The sequence below is a fragment of the Urocampus carinirostris genome, chromosome 5 (genome assembly GCF_059441175.1).
Source record: "Urocampus carinirostris isolate Australia breed hairy pipefish chromosome 5, RoL_Ucar_1.0, whole genome shotgun sequence".
In the NCBI taxonomy this organism is placed as follows: Eukaryota; Metazoa; Chordata; class Actinopteri; order Syngnathiformes; family Syngnathidae; genus Urocampus; species Urocampus carinirostris.
Window position 1 is genome coordinate 39706035 of NC_142353.1, and position 16991 is coordinate 39723025.

The 16991-nt window shown below is 37.1% G+C and overlaps 1 protein-coding gene across 2 annotated transcripts; it reads left to right on the top strand.

Moving 5' to 3' along the window:
• Window positions 1–1152: 1152 nt before the first annotated feature.
• Window positions 1153–16787, top strand: rabl6b (RAB, member RAS oncogene family-like 6b). 2 transcript variants are annotated; one of them, XM_088336809.1, is made up of 17 exons: window positions 1153–1285; window positions 2695–2995; window positions 3815–3949; window positions 4074–4088; window positions 4280–4327; window positions 5342–5394; window positions 5560–5648; window positions 6619–6759; window positions 9447–9552; window positions 9650–9753; window positions 9831–10216; window positions 11194–11341; window positions 11440–11643; window positions 11721–11973; window positions 12684–12870; window positions 13977–14035; window positions 14483–16787. In XM_088336809.1, exons 2-17 carry the CDS (start codon window positions 2866–2868, stop codon window positions 14666–14668), a joined length of 2244 nt encoding a protein of 747 aa, XP_088192935.1. In that variant the 5' UTR covers window positions 1153–1285; window positions 2695–2865; the 3' UTR covers window positions 14669–16787. The 2 variants fall into 2 exon arrangements, with proteins under 2 accessions (XP_088192935.1, XP_088192937.1); XM_088336811.1 differs by lacking the exon at window positions 4074–4088.
• Window positions 16788–16991: the final 204 nt, after the last annotated feature.

Sequence of the window (16991 nt, forward strand, 5' to 3'; positions counted from 1 at the left end):
TTTCCGTCACATTTTATGTTTTGCCGGAGATGAAAGAGACAAAGCCAGGAGAGAAAGCTTACCACGTGTTGTGAGTCATCATTTTATTCATATTTAGTTTATTTTGTCTTTTATTAGCATATTTGGTATTGGAGTAATCCAAAAGTCATTGAAAGTAATCAAGTTAAAATAACCCTACCCAACCCTGTATAAGACCAACAGAACCCTAAAATCACGTCTTAAGCTAACAGGGAGCCAAAGCAGGTTAGCTAAAATAGGGGTCATTCTCTCTTTTCTCTATTTTTCTCTCTCTCTTTTGCTTTCGCTTTCTCTCTTTTTCCTCCTCTCTCTTTCTCTCCTTCTCTTTTCTCTCCTTCTCTCTTACTATTTCTCTTTGGATTTCCTTCTTTCTCTTTCTTCTCCCCCCTCTCACTATTTCTCTTATTATCATTTTTGATTCTCTCTCTCTCTCTCTCTCTCTCTCTCTCTCTCTCTCTCTCTCTCTCTCTCTCTCTCTCTCTCTCTCTCTCTCTCTCTCTCTCTCTCTCTCGCTCGCTCGCTCGCTCGCTCGCTCGCTCGCGCTCGCGCTCTCTCTCTCTCTCTCTTTCTCTCTCTCTCTCTCTCTCGCTTTCCCCTTCTCTCTCTCTCTCTCTCTCTCTCTCTCTCTCTCTCTCTCTCGCTTTCCCCTTCTCTCTTTCTCTCTCTCTCGCTTTCCCCTTCTCTCTCTCTCTCTCTCTCACTTTCCCCTTCTCTCTCTCTCTCTCTCTCTCTCTGGCTTTCCCCTTCTCTCTTTCTTTCCCCCTCGCTTTCCCCTTCTCTCTTTCTTTCCCCCTCTCTCTCTTTCCTTGTCCCACGCTCTCTCTCTCTTCTCCCTTTCTCTCTTTCCTTGTCCCACGCTCTCTCTCTCTTCTCCCTTTCTCTCTTTCCTTGTCCCACGCTCTCTACTTTTCTCTCCCTCTCTTTATCGTATTTCTTTCTTTTTTTATTCTCTCCAATATACTAGCCCGGCCCCCGAGAGAATGTTTATTTTATCGTGTGGATCCCTTGTTCAAAGGAGTTTGACACCCGTGAATTAGGTGCAGAGTGCATTATGTTGAAATTTACACCCGGATGACACACTCAAATCTGGGTTTTATTGTGAAAGAGTAAAAGGAAGTTCAATACAATTTCGTCGCGCTTACTGATGGATAGGCGACACCACTCTAGTATCCTTCCATAGGAATGTAGCGACAATACTGTACTTTTCTAAAAATGGTCTCTGACTAAATCAGAATGTCGGAGCTGCACTTTCATTTATTTGACAACCGTGAGTATTGCTTTCCCATTGTCATTCAGAGGTTTGTTACAATTTTACGTCCGCAGAGGGGAGAGCTAAGCTAGTGCGGACTGTGTTGCTAGCATTTGTTATGCGAAACGCAAAGCAGAGATAATGTTACCTTCTTTAACAGGTTGTTAAAATATGTTTATTTTCAGTGGCTCTCGACAGTGTAACGTTCATCGCATTTTGTAATCATTATCGCTCAAAGGACGATCGTAACCACGTCAAAATATTTAACAGCAAATTAAGCTAATGCTAGTTGGTTACGTTGACAGACGAGATTCAACTAATTTACATTTCAGAATTCAACAATTCGAAAAAATACATTGAAACCTAAATGTGACAGTCCTAATGTCGTCGTGACGTTGATGCGTGTTTGCACTCCACAATCGTGGAATAGATTTCTCACGACTCGCCATCGCACTCAATGAATGAAGTGCCACATCACTTCAAAATATTGAATAAATAATAGATCTTCATATGATGCTCACGTCACAAAGGGTAGTCCCATACCTGTCCACCTCAGCCATCTCTTGCCCGATTAATGATTAAAATTCCCCTAATTAAGCAGTAATAAAACTTACAAGCATAACCCGGCACATATTTATTCACAGCAAGACATACTATAGAATTAAAACTAAGATAAGTTTAATTTATTTATCAAAATACATCACAATGTATTCTTTCAGCATCTTTTTCAGATATTTCCCCACTTGCAGTAAATTTAGTGTTGCATATTATATGTAGCAGTATTTTTTTAAAAATAGTTATACAACATACGCATAAAATATGGGGGAAAGCTATATGTTAACAGGTGTGCAGTCCCCACAGAAAAAAAAACTACAAATCTCTTGTTTGATAGACCATCTGTCTATCTGTCTCTCCGTCTCCAATTTAAATAATACATTTAATACCTATTTAATATATCCATATATTTTTAAATTTTGTTTATGAGGGAAAAACGTTTCAATATTTAGGACAACTAATAGTGCTGAATATATATTTTTAAATTCACCAGTAATAAAAGGTTTTAGCAGATCAAAGGGCAACCTGCCGCAATCATAACCATTGATATATTGGAGTTTTGGGTGATTTTGCCATCTATGTTTTGGCAATAAGTTTCATCAAGTGTCTTAGGGTGAAGAGGTTGACCCTCCCCCCAAAGCATAAATATTCTAGTTTGAAAATAAATAAAAATAAAATTGTGAAGATTTCATTAGTATAATTTTATGTCATGTAGGAGGATGCGAGTTTGCTTTGGTTTCTCAGTATAGGAAGGCTTGCCATTTATAAATAATAACATTTTTGAAAATTGTGATTTATGACATCAATCTTTATCCCAAAGAAAGATGGAAGGCTGTTTATACTCTCTTGTTTTTTCTTATCTCCCCACACAGATGACACTGTAAACAGCACGATGTCCACTTGTATCTCCAGCTGTCCAGAAAACACAACAGCTCAAACATAGTTTGGCAGAATTTACCAATTTAGAACAGGATTCCGGACGAATCCACTCTTCAACTCATTCATACTATTTGCAAAAAATAGGGTTCTGAGGGATTAAAAACATGTTCTCAGCATTGAAAAAGTTGGTTGGCTCTGAGCCGGGCCAGCTCAGGGACAAAAACATTCCTGCTGGCCTGCAGTCTATGGGTCAAAGCTTGCAGAGACGCTTCGCCAAAGGGGTCCAATACAATAGTAAGCCTTTAAACTATCATTTTACATTTTTTGCATATAAACTATCCCACCAATATGATGGAGTACTACTAATTTAGATTCAGATTCAGATCTACTTCATTGTCATTCTAGTACACGTGTATACAGAACGAAATGCCGATACATCTGACCCGCACAGTTTCCTTGAATGTACAGATATGAATATAAATAAAATGTTGTATTGAGTTGGAGTATTGAGTACTAATGATATACTAAATAATTATGGCTATGTATAGTATTTTACAGTAGTGCAAAGAGTGCAAGAGGAGCAGCTAACCAGATGTGCAAAATGGGCAGTCAGGTAAACAAGTCAGGTAAACAGTAACAATAACACTGTAGTACAATAGTGCAGAGGAGAACAGATGTGCAAGGAGTGGCTAGCTATAAAGAACTGCCAGTAGTGCAAAAAAGTCAAACAAAACCAACACATGTACAGATTAGCAGCAGTTTAGATTTACTATGTGTTTTATTGACTATTTAACAGTCTAATGGCCAGGGGGACAAGACTATAGTGGAACCTGGTGGTCCTGCACCGCACACTGCAGTACCTCTTCCCAGAGGCTAGCAGAGTGAACAGTCCATGATGGGGGGGTAAATTAGTACTGTCTATATACAAATATGACTATCTTTTTTGAATTGCAGACAGACACAAAGAAAATAAGTAAATCATTTTTTTTAAGAATCTCAAATATTTGTACGACTTTTTAACCACACAAGTGTCAAAACATACACAGTGTTGTACACTTTAGTGGTGATATTTAAATTCCTAATTTTTTTTTCAATGTCAACACCACACTCTAGTGAAAATCGTCATCCGTGGAGATCGGAACACTGGAAAAAGTACTTTATGGTATCGACTGCAAGGCAAGAAGTTTGTGGAAGAATACATCCCTACTCAGGAGATTCAAGCCACGAGTATTCATTGGAATTATAAAAGTAGGTATTTTTATTCATCCTTAAACAGGAAAACGTCATCCTTTCCAACAGTATGTTTGTGGTCATTTAATGTTTGCTCATATATGCACATTTCTATGTACTGTTGCCTGATCATTCAATCCAGTGGCTCCATATCAAGGTAAACATTGGATTTAGTATGTGTGGTACCTCTCCTCTATCTCTATACTTAGAAGGAGCACCTGCTCCTCCTGTAGTGTGCTAAATAATAGAGCGTAACTGAATATGTGTGCTAGTATTCATTTCTTCTGCAAGACAACACTTTTGTGATTAAACCTTTTTTGTCTAGCTCATTTTTGTCTTGTTTTTCAGCTACTGATGATGTAGTCAAGGTCGAAGTGTGGGACGTGGTCGATAAAGGTGAGTAGTGGGGCAAAAAATATGTCGTGGTATGAAGCATTTATTTGCTCGGACCTTATCGCCACACATCAAATAGCTTCAGACTCAATTTGTGGTTGTTTTCTTGTATCCCATCCTCACTCATTTCTTTGTTTTTTGAACCATCTGCACTCATCTCAGGCCAAAAATATCCTCTTCCTGAAGGTGTAGGTGAGCGTCACCATAGTTTAGTGTGCAGAAAATCATTGCTGCTGTTGTGTGCCGTTATTTTTATTGTTTTTGTTGTGTTTGGAAAGTAGCCCAGACCCTCTACAAACACACATAAGTGAAAACTTACAAATAGAAACGCTCTGTACTTGAAACATGCATGAACATACAGTGGCTTGCGAAACTGTTTGGCCCCCTTGAACTTTGTGACCTTTTGCCACATTTCAGACTTCAATCAAAGATATAAAGCTGTAATTTCTTGTGAAGCATTAACCATAAGTGGGACACAATCATGAAGTGGAACACACTTTATTGGATATTAAGAACTTTTTAAACAAATAAAAAACGAAAAAGTGGGTGTGCAAAATTATTCAGCCCCTTTTCTTTCAGTGCAGCAAACTCTGCCCAGAAGTTCCGTGAGAATCTCTGAATGATTCAATGTTGATCTAAATGACTAACGATGATAAAGAGAATCCACCTGTGTGTAATTAAGTCTCTGTATAAATGCACTTATACTGTGATAGTCTCAGAGGTCTGTTAAAAGCACAGAGAGCTTTATTCATTTTATTTGTTCCATGATTGTGTCCCACTTGTTGTTAATTCTTCACAAGAAATTACAGTTTTATGTCTTTATGTTTGAAGTCTGAAATGTGGCAAAAGCTCACAAAGTTGGAGGGGGTCCAAATAGTTTCGCAAGCCACTGTATGTAAGCCGTCAATTGAGTTTCTGCAAGAAAGTGAATGTTTACTTCTGCACTCACAAGCATACAGACTAGAAAAATCCCTTTATTTTCCAGATACTAATGCTTTAAATCTCTTCGTCTTTCAGGCAAAGGAAAAAAGCGTGGCGACAATTTGAAACTAGAGAATGAGCCGCAAGAGGTAATATTAATCACATGACTGTCATGTGTGAAGAACAAATAGCTCACTCATATAATGTGGGTCAGTAATGGGGGAGGCTGCCCGGCTTTTCTTATTTATGAAAACCATCATTAATGTGGATGCATTTTGTTATCATGTAATCATCAATAAACCTTTTTGTTGCAGTCAGACGAGGTAGCCCTTGATGCAGAGTTTTTGGATGTGTACAAGAACTGCAATGGTGTCATCATGATGTTTGACATTACCAAGCAGTGGTAGGTGTTTTGTTTTATGCATGAAGGCATTACGTTTCAGTCTGACTAAAGTTTGACCGTTTGTGTGGATGTTGTTTTGGAAATAATTCATCTAAATCTATGGTTTTAAATGCCCGCTATAAAAAAATATATATCTCTGGGCACAACTCCTTAAGAAAATGATAAAAACATATGTGTATATATAAATGATCAGCTGCAGTTTAAAAAAAGAAAACAAATTTCAATTATGAAAATTTGTTTCATTGTGGCCCAAGTTGATTACATTAAGATTTCTTGAATAGGAATCTTTATATGTGGTACTTCAGGTGGTACTATGAGTAAATTAATAAAGTTCAAAATTTTGTTTGAGGATTACATTTGAACTTATCCTAAAGGAATACATGAATGAATGAATGAATGAAATATTTCACTGAGAAGTCTTCCTTTTTTAAACTGTATTTTAACTGAACACTAAATTAGGAACATAACACTTAGTAAAATAACCTGTATGATATGGCAGGTATTTTTTCTAATTTTGAGTATTTTACCATTCGTTCAAGTTATATGTTGTATTTTTTACTTAAAGGGACATTGTGTCTTATTTTTTAGTGCTTAAAATTTTCAATTCACAAAAACAATATTTATTTGAATGATAGGCAAAAATACCTGAATTATTATAGAATCATGTTCTCTATTGGATATTTGAAGGCCCAGATTTTTTTTTGATTTTTTTTTTTACATAACATGAGGCTTACCTCGAGGGAGCCGACATGATTTTAAGCCATCTTGCTGCTATGGGTACCCCCAAAAACCCAAAAGCTTGTGAAAAGCTTGGAAGACTATTGAGAAAAAAAAGGTGACATTTAATCACAGAGTCTCTGTAGTCAGAATTCTTCTTGGTGCTTTGTAGCTTGGGCTACATTTCTACTTTTTTTTGTAGACATATTCTATTTTTTTTTTATCCTAAAAGGTGACTTCAATATGTTTTCAGGACGTTTAACTACATTTTAAGGGAACTTCCCAAAGTTCCCACTCATGTACCAGTGTGTGTGCTGGGAAACCACAGAGACATGGGTGAGCATCGGGTCATCCTTCCTGATGACATCAGGGAGTTTATCGCTGGACTAAACAGGTGAACCTTGAAATTTTAATGGGGCATTTTTTTCCACAATATTGTGATATTTTCAAGCTGTACTTTTTCACTGTTATGTCATTTTCAAATTAACAGCAAGTGGATTTTGATGCTTCATTAATCTTTCACAAACATTATCAATTAACTTCACAGCTCCACTCATCCAAAACATCCATTGCCATTTTTTTTAAAGTAAACTTTAATGGTTTGAGTAATATCCATCCATTATCTGCACCACTTATCATCAGTAGGGTCGCGGGTGTGCTGGAGCCCATCCTAGCTATCTTCAGGCAGTGGACAGGTGACACCCTAAACTGGTTGCCAGCCAATCGCAGGGCGCACAGGGACAGACAACCATTCACTTGCTCATTCACACCTAGGGACAATTTGGACCGGCCAATTAACCTGCATGTTTTTGGAACCCATGCAGGCACGGGGAGAACATGCAAACTCCTCACAGGAAGGTTCGATCTCATGACCTCAGAACTGTGCCGCACACGTGCTAACCACCGCACCACTTTGCTGCCCCTTTCCTTGAAGATTTAGATCATTTCTCGGTAGTTCGTACAATTTCACTGTTAATAAAGACGTGAAATTGTGGGCAGTTTAAAAAAAGTTGAGTTAACATAATTCCAGCATTATCATGATAATAATTCTTTAAAATTATATGGTATTTTCTCACAGCACAGGGCATGCATTTTTCACATACTTGCACATTCACACTTTGGTAGGAGTAACTAAAATTCTAGCCATAGTTGCCCTGGGGCAGACTAACAGAGAGTGTCTGTTAATGTGCACCTATGCCCTCTCCAACCATCCCCAAACATTTGAACCATTCATATACCAGTGTGAGTGTGGGGAGAGCCTGAAAGGAGCTGTAGGCAAGGTGTATTTGTAGTCAAGGCCAAAGACAAATAATTCAAGATTGTTTTATTTTCTTTATTGTAGGACAACCCACCATCATTTGATTCAATAATAAATGTGTTAATTATATTCTATGTCTGATTACAGGTGCTCTGTATATACATTCTTAAAGATACAAAAACCCTTTAATTAGTGATAAAAAAACACAAGGAAAATCATGCAATTTGCTTAATGTCCGTAGTAGTCGTTACAGTTCATATTTCCTGAATAAATCATGAAATATTAAAATGATCTTAAAGCAGGGGTCGGGAACCTTCTTGACCCAAAGAGCCATATTAGCAAAACTATTTGCAGGTTTTTCTTGAGAGAGACAGAACATATATTCTTTGACAAAATTCAACAAAACCGGCAAACCCCCTATCCGTGCAAAATTCAATTCTTTAGCGCATTTTATTCCACTGTGTGTCATTTGATGATTTGATAAAACCTATGAAAAAATAATGATGCCAGAGCCTGTGTACCAAAAATATGTTATCCACTTAAAATGTGTATCCCTCCTGCAGTTTCTTAAGAGTTTCGGGGCTCATTTTGACAGATCCTCAATAATGGTTTCAAAACAAGGCGCGAGCAAAGTTCTTTTGTCAAAATGTTTCAAGATATTGCAAACGGGGATACCAAAGTATTTTTTTCTAGCGGTCTAGCCAGTTTTATCGCTCACCCAATCAAATTGCACTAGGTGCTTTGGGAGCGCTTCCGGGTAAAAAGTTTGTTTTGGGTTAAAGTTTGTCCTGTGGCTTTTCATCATAGAGTGTCTCAACACTAATTATAGATTGTTTAATGAACTTCCAAATAAAGGATTATTTAGCAATTTACAGCCAAAATAGGGTCTGTTGGTGTGAACAGTTGACTGTAAGCTGTTGTTAATATTGTCTCCTATATATGTTGGATTGAACCCTTTACCTATAATCAAGGTCTTGGCTTCTCTTTTGCATATATAGTTCTTGCTAAAGCTCTATTTTATTTCTAAGCCAAAAGTACTCGTGAAAAGAGCCATATATGGCTCGCTAACCATTGGTGTGCATCCCATGTCCTAAATTATCGGTCTTCCTTCATAATTAAACACGGTTACCATGGATCCTAGTAAAGTCTTAAAAGGCATTTAATTCATGATTCTAAAAATAAGGCCTTGATTGGCATTAAAATCTCTTGAATCTAATTTGCGAAAGCCTTAAAAATGTGAACACATTAATAAGAATTATATTTGTTTGAACTAAAAAGATAGATCAATCCATAATGCACTGTTAACATCCTTTTTATTTCTTGTTTTCCGTGTCTAAAACTTTGGAGAGTGCTATGTCTTTGGATGCAACTTTTCAACAGGACAAAAATGTGATTTTAAATAAATGAATCAATAAACATTTAATTGAAGTTGCTTCTGATTTATATGGTGTTTTCTTGTTTTATTTGCTTCAATTGTGTGTTTTTTTTTCAACTTGGTCTTAAATTTGAATCCAAAAGGCATTTAAAAAAGTCTTTACAACTTCTTGAATTTGCCTTATAAGCTGTAGGAACCCGGTTAAAGAACGGGAAAAAAATTTCTTTATAATAATCACGGTATGATTTTACTTGTTAGGCCCGCTTGATGTAAGTTTAGGCCGAACTATAATGACATTTCATGTGAATTATCAGTTGAAAAAGGATTCACTATGAAATATTTTGCACAGCAAAATGAATCGCTAAATGTCTTAATTAAAAAGTCAACAAATTGAAAGTTGTTTTCTGTTTGATGACATTTAAATAACTAAAGCAATTCATTTTACCAGACCAATGGGATCATCTTACATCCACTATGCTGAATCCTCTATGAAGAATGGCTTTGGCCTTAAATATCTGCACAGATTTTTTAACATCCCCTTCTTACAACTCCAGGTAGACTCGTTTTCATACGTGCTAATATTAATGTGAATTGTTTAAATCTTCCTTGTTTTACGCTCCATTTTTCGTGATTGCTTTTTTCTTTTTGAAGAGAGAGACCCTTTTGAGGCAGCTGGAGACAAACCAGTTGGACATGGATGCCACTCTAGAAGAGCTTTGTGTGCAGCAGGAAACCGAAGATCAAAATTATGAAATGTAAGCTTTCTTTTTATCGCTCATCTCATTATTTTTGTTAGAGATAGCGTTGCTGTAACGTATTTTGATTTTTATAGTTTCCTGGAGAACTTGGAGTCTCGGAGTAAAGGCTATGGCTCACCTGGTCCAGCCAATGGTCAGAGTCCTTCCTCAGGCTCCCAGTCCCCAATCGTTCCAGCTAGTGGGGCCTCCACTGGAAGCTCCAGCCCAAGCACCCCTCATCCCCCAAACCTTTCCCAGCCACTTCCACAGTCGCCTTCCGTCTCAGCTCCCTCGGTTCCGGGTCTCGCTGCAGCCGCCGGCAGAGCAGCCTCACCCTCCGCTGAATTAAAGTCTTCAGCTCAATCACCAGAGCACCTTCAGTCCACCACCACACCGGTATCGGTACCACAAAAACGCGGCTTCATGTCTCGGTGGTTTGGCTCATCCTCTCCTGTCCCCGAGGCTTCCGTCAGTGCATCGGGTACGTCTCCTCTACATGTCAATACTCTAATGGTTTTATTTTTTTTGTGTTTTCAGATTGCTACTGACCAGTGTTCAAATTGTTTTTTTCTATATACTGAATCGTTTAGTCAGTCTCAAGTTAAAGTTGAAAATGTTCATTTGTTCTTCTCATATAAGATTAAATATCATGTATGAATAAATGTCCATAGTTTTAAGATGCTGGCACTTGAATGTAACATAGGTAAGTTGAAAATTAGATCATACATTTTATTTCATTTCTATACATCTTTTATATGAAAAGTCCTGTTTTCTGGTTAAAAATAGGAGACTAAAATAATTATTGTGATCTATAAAATGTGATACTCTGTTTGATTATTTTAAAAAAGGAAGCGTTATATCTCATGTGGTCAATTCTTTTGCTCCATTCTCATGACGGAATTCTCTTAATGAAGACATCACTCTGATGCTCTAGAAGCCTACTTGGCTTATAAATGTAAAGAGTTCATTGATGGACTTTATTTGACATTTATTGGGGGCGTTTAGATAGTAATAAACGTGGTTAATCTTGAACATGTACAAATCCTCTTTTTAGAAGGGGGTTCTACATTATAACAACGTTATTGTTTTTTTCCCTCCCTAAAATGCATGTGGGCATTAGTTTTATTCGCTTGAATTGTGCAAACTAACCCCTGTGAAATCAAATTAAATACATAGTGGACTCATTTTTACATCACAACCTAAGCTATTTCTACTTAAATGAGGAAACTAAGTAAGTAGTGAGCAGTCACAAGATTCTAGTCTGAGCTCTTGAGAAATTCAAAGACTTTAACCTAGTCACAGGACCTGAAAGAATTAAAGTCATGAAATGGTTGATTGCCACATTTTGTATAGGAAGTCTATAAATGTATGAGGAGATCACAAGACGGACATGAACAATATCAATCAGTTGATTACGAAGGTATTTGGATTACGTGTGAGTTGCTTTGTTTTCCTCAGAAGACCCACCTGCACCAGTTTGTCCTGCTTTTGTTAAGAGTGTGGATGACTTTGTGCCTGAAGATAGACTGGACAAGAGTTTCCTTGATGATAGTTTGCCCTTGAGGTCAAAGGTTCCTCAGCCTGCCCCAGCGGTGGACAGCGACAGGTACGCACTACAAAAAGAAGTCTTTTGGTGATCATTTCATGCAATTAAATAAATATATATACGATTTATGTAATGTATAATTTTGCTTTCTTCCCTAGTGATTGTGAATACAAAGGAAACCCCTTGGTTTCTGGTTTCCAGGATGAGCTTGATCTTGATGACACACAGTCAAATCTCCTGCAGCCTAAAATACTGCCTCCAAGGAAAGATATAATTTTGACTAGTGATGAAGAGGACCAAACTTTAACGGCCCCGTCTCAGAAAACAGACCAGGACCTGGACAGTGAACCTGAGCTTAAAACGTAAGTGTATCACAAGTTGTGTTGAGTGTAATAATGCGTATATATTAAAAATAAATTCTTCAAATAATCTTTTTCAGCTACATCACTAAACCAAAGGTGAAATCTCAAAAGTTAGAGCCCAAAGACCAGTCTTCAGGACCCATCCTCCTCACGTTAACGCCAACAGAAAAGCAGTCCACCCAGCAGCAAAGAAAAAAGAAAGTAGTCTCTTCTACCGCTGGTGACTCTGATACAGACCCTGAGGCTCCAGTGGCCCAACAGATGCTTTCTTTTGTTATGGATGACCCTGACTTTGAGTCTGAAGCATCAGACACACCAAAAATAACAAAGGTAGGGCGGAACAGCCCGCACTGTATTGCATGCTTCTTATTAGAGGTAAGATCATGAGGCCAAGCCCAAACTTGACCTTTGCCCGAAAGGATATTTGGGTCGGGTCTTGCCTAAAATGTCAATCATTATTTCGGCTTCACGCCAGGCTGTGCTTCTCTCTTGCTGACTTTTTTTTTTTAATTATTCACGCATGGTGCACGCCCGTAATAGTTCCTAGTCTATTTTTCGCTTGCGGATCCTCCACGAAGAAAAATAAACCAATAACAATAACGAGTGGATAATTAAGATTAATTCAGAAAGAAAGAAGCCCTCCTCCTCTTCACAAAATAAAAAATAAATTCCTTTCAAATAAAATATGAAAATTCAGGTTTACTTTGGGCTCGGACCCTCAGATCAAGTTATTTTGTTGGGCTGGTTAAGGCTTCAATACACGGGGGCCGGGTTGGGCTAGATTTTTTAAGCCCAATTTTAGATCTACATCTAATTGTACAGCATTTTCTGGTAAAATGGCCAGAAGATGGAAGAACACAGATTTACTCCTGTAAAAAGTAGAAATGATATTTGTTGGTAGCTTCAAAATAAACTCAAGTTTCTTCATTGAATCATAGAATATGTCGACATTTTAGAGTCAAACATTTAACTTCTCATTTTAAGCAATATAATGGAATTGTTTGTCGGTCATAACCACAATCCTTCTCTGTTATCCTCAGAGTACATTTCCCGCCAGAGATGAACTCTTATCAGACCTCTCAGATGATGACATTCAGTCAGCCAAGGTGCCAAATCATGTTACTCCAACTGTGATGTCTTTTAAACAAAAGGATGTCACCGATCTTTTCGGCCTTGGCATCCAAGAAGAACCTTCCACAACCAAAGAGAGCAGCGATGAACATGAAGGCAAGATACTCCAATTTATTCCTTTGGTTGTTTTTATAACTTCGGGATTGGCTTGGTGAGTTAAAACTTGAATACACGGGTTTCTGTTCCAGGTCTGAAAAGATAAATCTGATCTATCTTGCATCTCAAGTGTCGAGTGTAAGAGACGCTTAAGACAAAAACGGGCAAAGTGCCCCTCTTTGCATTTTATAAAAAAGAATGTTCAAAATGTTCGTTAAAAATGTACTTTTTGACTAAATACATTTTGTATTACCTTTATCTGTTTTCAGTTTCTTATCACGGATAATTGAAAAACTTGCTCCTGCAGCACATTTTAGTGCTGTTACCGCAGTTAAACACTCAACTGATACTACTTGGGTGGGTGGACCGTGTCTATGTGGTTTCATCATGCCACAGATGTCCAGACTTTTTTATTCTCATGGCCACGTGTAAAAAACAAGATTTAATGTCTTGCTATAATTTACCAAAATGCATAATTTTGACTTGACACAGACACCTGAATGAAATAGTCTTTATTTTTCCATTTATAACCATTAAGTGTACATTGTTTACAACGAGATTAGATGGATGACATTCCAGGAAAAACGTGCAATAAAAGATTTAAAAGATACAAATAAGATAAAAGAGAATGTGTGGTAGATGGGTAATAGACAGGTATAAATTGTATGTACATCAGAAAATAGTGCAATGACTATCTGCAATATTGTGCAAAAGTAAGAATAAAGAAATAAAATATAAATACCAATTTCTTATAATTAGGTTGGGTTACAATTTATAAACAAAAAATGATTTTATTTGAATAAAGGATGGTTGTTACTTAACACATTTATAATGTAGGCCTATCAGAGATGAGCTTCCCCTTTATCTAGCTGGTGCTCCTGTTATATGGTCACAATTATTTACATGCGTTGATATTTACAGTTCTGCATATTCTCAGGCACTAATGGTTCCAAGTTTTTTTGTCAACTGGATTCGAACACACAGTTTGCCTTTACCTTTCATATTTTGTGTCAATTTAACCTCAAAATACAAATGCAATTGCTGGTGCAAAGGATAATTTTTCATTTGCTTGATCTGACAATTATTTCTATTTTCTTTGTTTTTAGACAAAGAAGGCAAGCACTCCTCCAAAGACAAGAAGAAGAAAAAGAAGAAAAGTAAAGAGGTGATGTGCCGGCACGTTTGCATGACTTTAAAGGGTCATTATGGATTATTTAGCATCACTTATTGGTACGAAACACTTCATTCATTTTATAAAAAAAAACTATTGATTTTAATAATGAACAAAGATACATGTATTTTTAAATACTTGTAGGTCGAGAAATTTGTATTTATTTTACATAACATGAGGGTCACCTAGAGGGAGCGGACTTTATTGTCCTCCTTCTTGCTGCTACGGGTACCTCTAAAATCTTGTGAAAGACTGCAAAAAATGGGAAGAACAGGGATTCTGTTTTGTCACTTAGATTCTTCTTAGTTCCTATTCTTCCTTGTGCTTTTAACACTTGTTTTCGGTTGCACTACACAATAAAGCGACACTTAGCAATCAAATATCACACACTGTCCCTTTGAGGTTTTCTAGTAGAACTGAATCAGTAATGTGCAATTTCAGGAGGATGAAAAGATGAAGAAAAAACACAAACACAAGAAAAAGGAGAAAGATGAAACTGTCGACGACAAAGAGAAAAAGAAGAAAAAATCGCGGACCAAGAAAACTGAAGTGGATGAGCTGGAAGACTTTCTCGGAGGAGGATCAAGCACCGCCAACAGAGATGATGGAGATTATGAAGAACTATAAGATGTCTCCTTTTGTTAGTAAACTGAACCTGTGAACAACTGTGGTAAGGATAACTTTCTGGTCCCCTGACTTGTATGTGCACAGAGTTGTATCCCAAGCCATACAAAATGCAATATGTGAGGCTACCAACGAGCACCAGGTAAAATGTGACACTCCGGATGTGGCTCTGTTCTTTCTAAACTGATCTAACGGTTTTCCTTGACTGCACTTAAGTGGTGTCCTTCATTCCATTCAGTCAGAAACAGCAAAGAGACACTCTGTCAATGTTTTTTTCTTCTCATTTGTGAATACTTAATTACTCAAAATTTAGTCTTTATATAAGATGACCCTTCTGGTGGAATCTTGGAGTGGTTGGAGTAATGTTTGACAGCATGCTAGAAGTAACAAATTGTTTCCTCCCCATTTGTCTCTTTCTTTGTGCACTTTTGCTTCGACATTTCACGGTTTAATTCTCCCCAGCTTTCCAATTTTGAAAGGTGCACCAACATAAGGCTTTTTAGGCAAACTGTACTGAACAAAATTACCTTTTCATATCCAACAGTGGGTCAAGTCATATTTATTCAATAAACCTTAATCACAAGGAGTCTCAAAGGGCTGCACAGACCACAGAATATTGCAAACTACACTATACCCTGATCTAAAACCTGCATGAGGGTAAGGTAAAACTCAAAACATCGGTGGGGTAAACTGACTAACATCGTCTTATACTGTTTTTGTTTCCCAGTACAACATGTTCCATCAAGTTAATTCGGCTGTTGTCATGCATTTCACTTGGATTTGGGGGCAAAAAGGTTCGGTTATACCTTGTACAATTGACCCAAGAAAGAACTTCATCATTATTCTCCTTTGTATTATTAAAGCTTGTCAGATTTTGAATAGCATCCAAGTCCAGAAAAAAATACTAGCTAGCGTCAAAACTCACAGCAGCATTTCTTTTTTAATGTCACAACTTTCTCAGGTTGTGAATACACACAGAAATTGTCTCTAACATTCTAACGCTGGTTCAGTGTGGATGTAGCAAATATGCAGTTGCCGCAAACGGTATTGTGCTTCTGTGATCATTTTGAAGAAGAATCATCACTTGTGTAAAACAACCTGCTGATTTTTTTTCCCTCGCGAGCATTTTCCTCATCAAAACCTTTTTTTTTTTAAATCGCCTTAACTGAGGTTACAATAAGACTGGTGTGCCACTATCAGAAACCATTTTAAGTGTTCTTATTATAAGCTTATAATTGTGATCAGAATTGCACCCTTGCTTGTGAGACACATTTATGTAACTTGTTTTAAGATTTCAATGACCCACAAAACTCGGTTCTTTGTTTTTTTTTCCCCTTTTTGTGTTTGTGTCGCCACATGTTTTGCAACATTTCCATTTTACTTATATAATTACTTCATTTTATCCTTTTGTTTTGGTATAGGATGGTTATTTGGTTTACATTTTGGCGAACATGTTCAAAAACACAATGCAGCTTTTCAAATATGTCTGTTTACAGTGCAATGTTTTTCTCCTCTCAACGGTTTTATTTCCACTTGTTTTAGGGAATTGTACCATGTTGTCCATTTCTTGTGTTTTATGGCTTCTTGTTACAATCATTAGATATGTATCATCATTAGATGTGTCCAATGTACTGTACCTGTACCTCATATAAGTGGAGTTGTAAAAGTTTCAAGTTAATCCACCCCACTCTAAGTTTACTCTTCTGGTTAACCAAAATTGAATGACAGAAAATAACCAGTATCCATGCTGTTTTATCCCCTCTTCTTTGGGTAATTCAGGATCATTGTGGAAAGAAGTTCCAGGCAAAGCATTAAAAACTTGTATGTACAGTAACGACAAATTTTCAATATTCAAAATAATACTCAATCAAAAACGTTAGACTGGAAACACGAGCTAAATAAGGTGTTATGAAAACGTAAATAATATGGAGTAGAACTGACATGCACTTTGAAAAAAAAAAACAACCCAGGCATCAGAATCGTTTCAACTGTGTAGACGTTATATAGATTTTAAGTGCATTTGTGATGCATTTCTTCCCTACCCTTGCATATATTCCTTCTTTTCACTGTGTCAGTTTGACAATGCTTGATTTGTCTAATAAAAGCGTTTTTTTTTTCTAAATGAGCTGGATTTTTTCTCTTGGTAATTAAAACATGGTCATGATTGTGGGTTTGAAATATATCAAAAGCCCCCTTGGCAAACAAATATTTTAGGATTTAGTTTATTAAGACCAATGGTCTGATTCAATGGACCGCTGTGCCCTTGAGCAATGCATCAACCGTTCCAAAGAAAATGTATTGGGAAGAATTAGCTGGGGAAAACCTT

Excerpts from the sequence above, each read along its gene's own strand:
- rabl6b (XM_088336809.1), top strand. The coding sequence starts at position 2,866 with ATGTTCTCAGCATTGAAAAAGTTGGTTGGCTCTGAGCCGGGCCAGCTC. Across the intron at positions 10,217-11,193 it reads GGCTTCCGTCAGTGCATCGG|AAGACCCACCTGCACCAGTT; the intron begins GTACGTCTCCTC and ends TGTTTTCCTCAG. Across the intron at positions 12,871-13,976 it reads GAGCAGCGATGAACATGAAG|ACAAAGAAGGCAAGCACTCC; the intron begins GCAAGATACTCC and ends CTTTGTTTTTAG.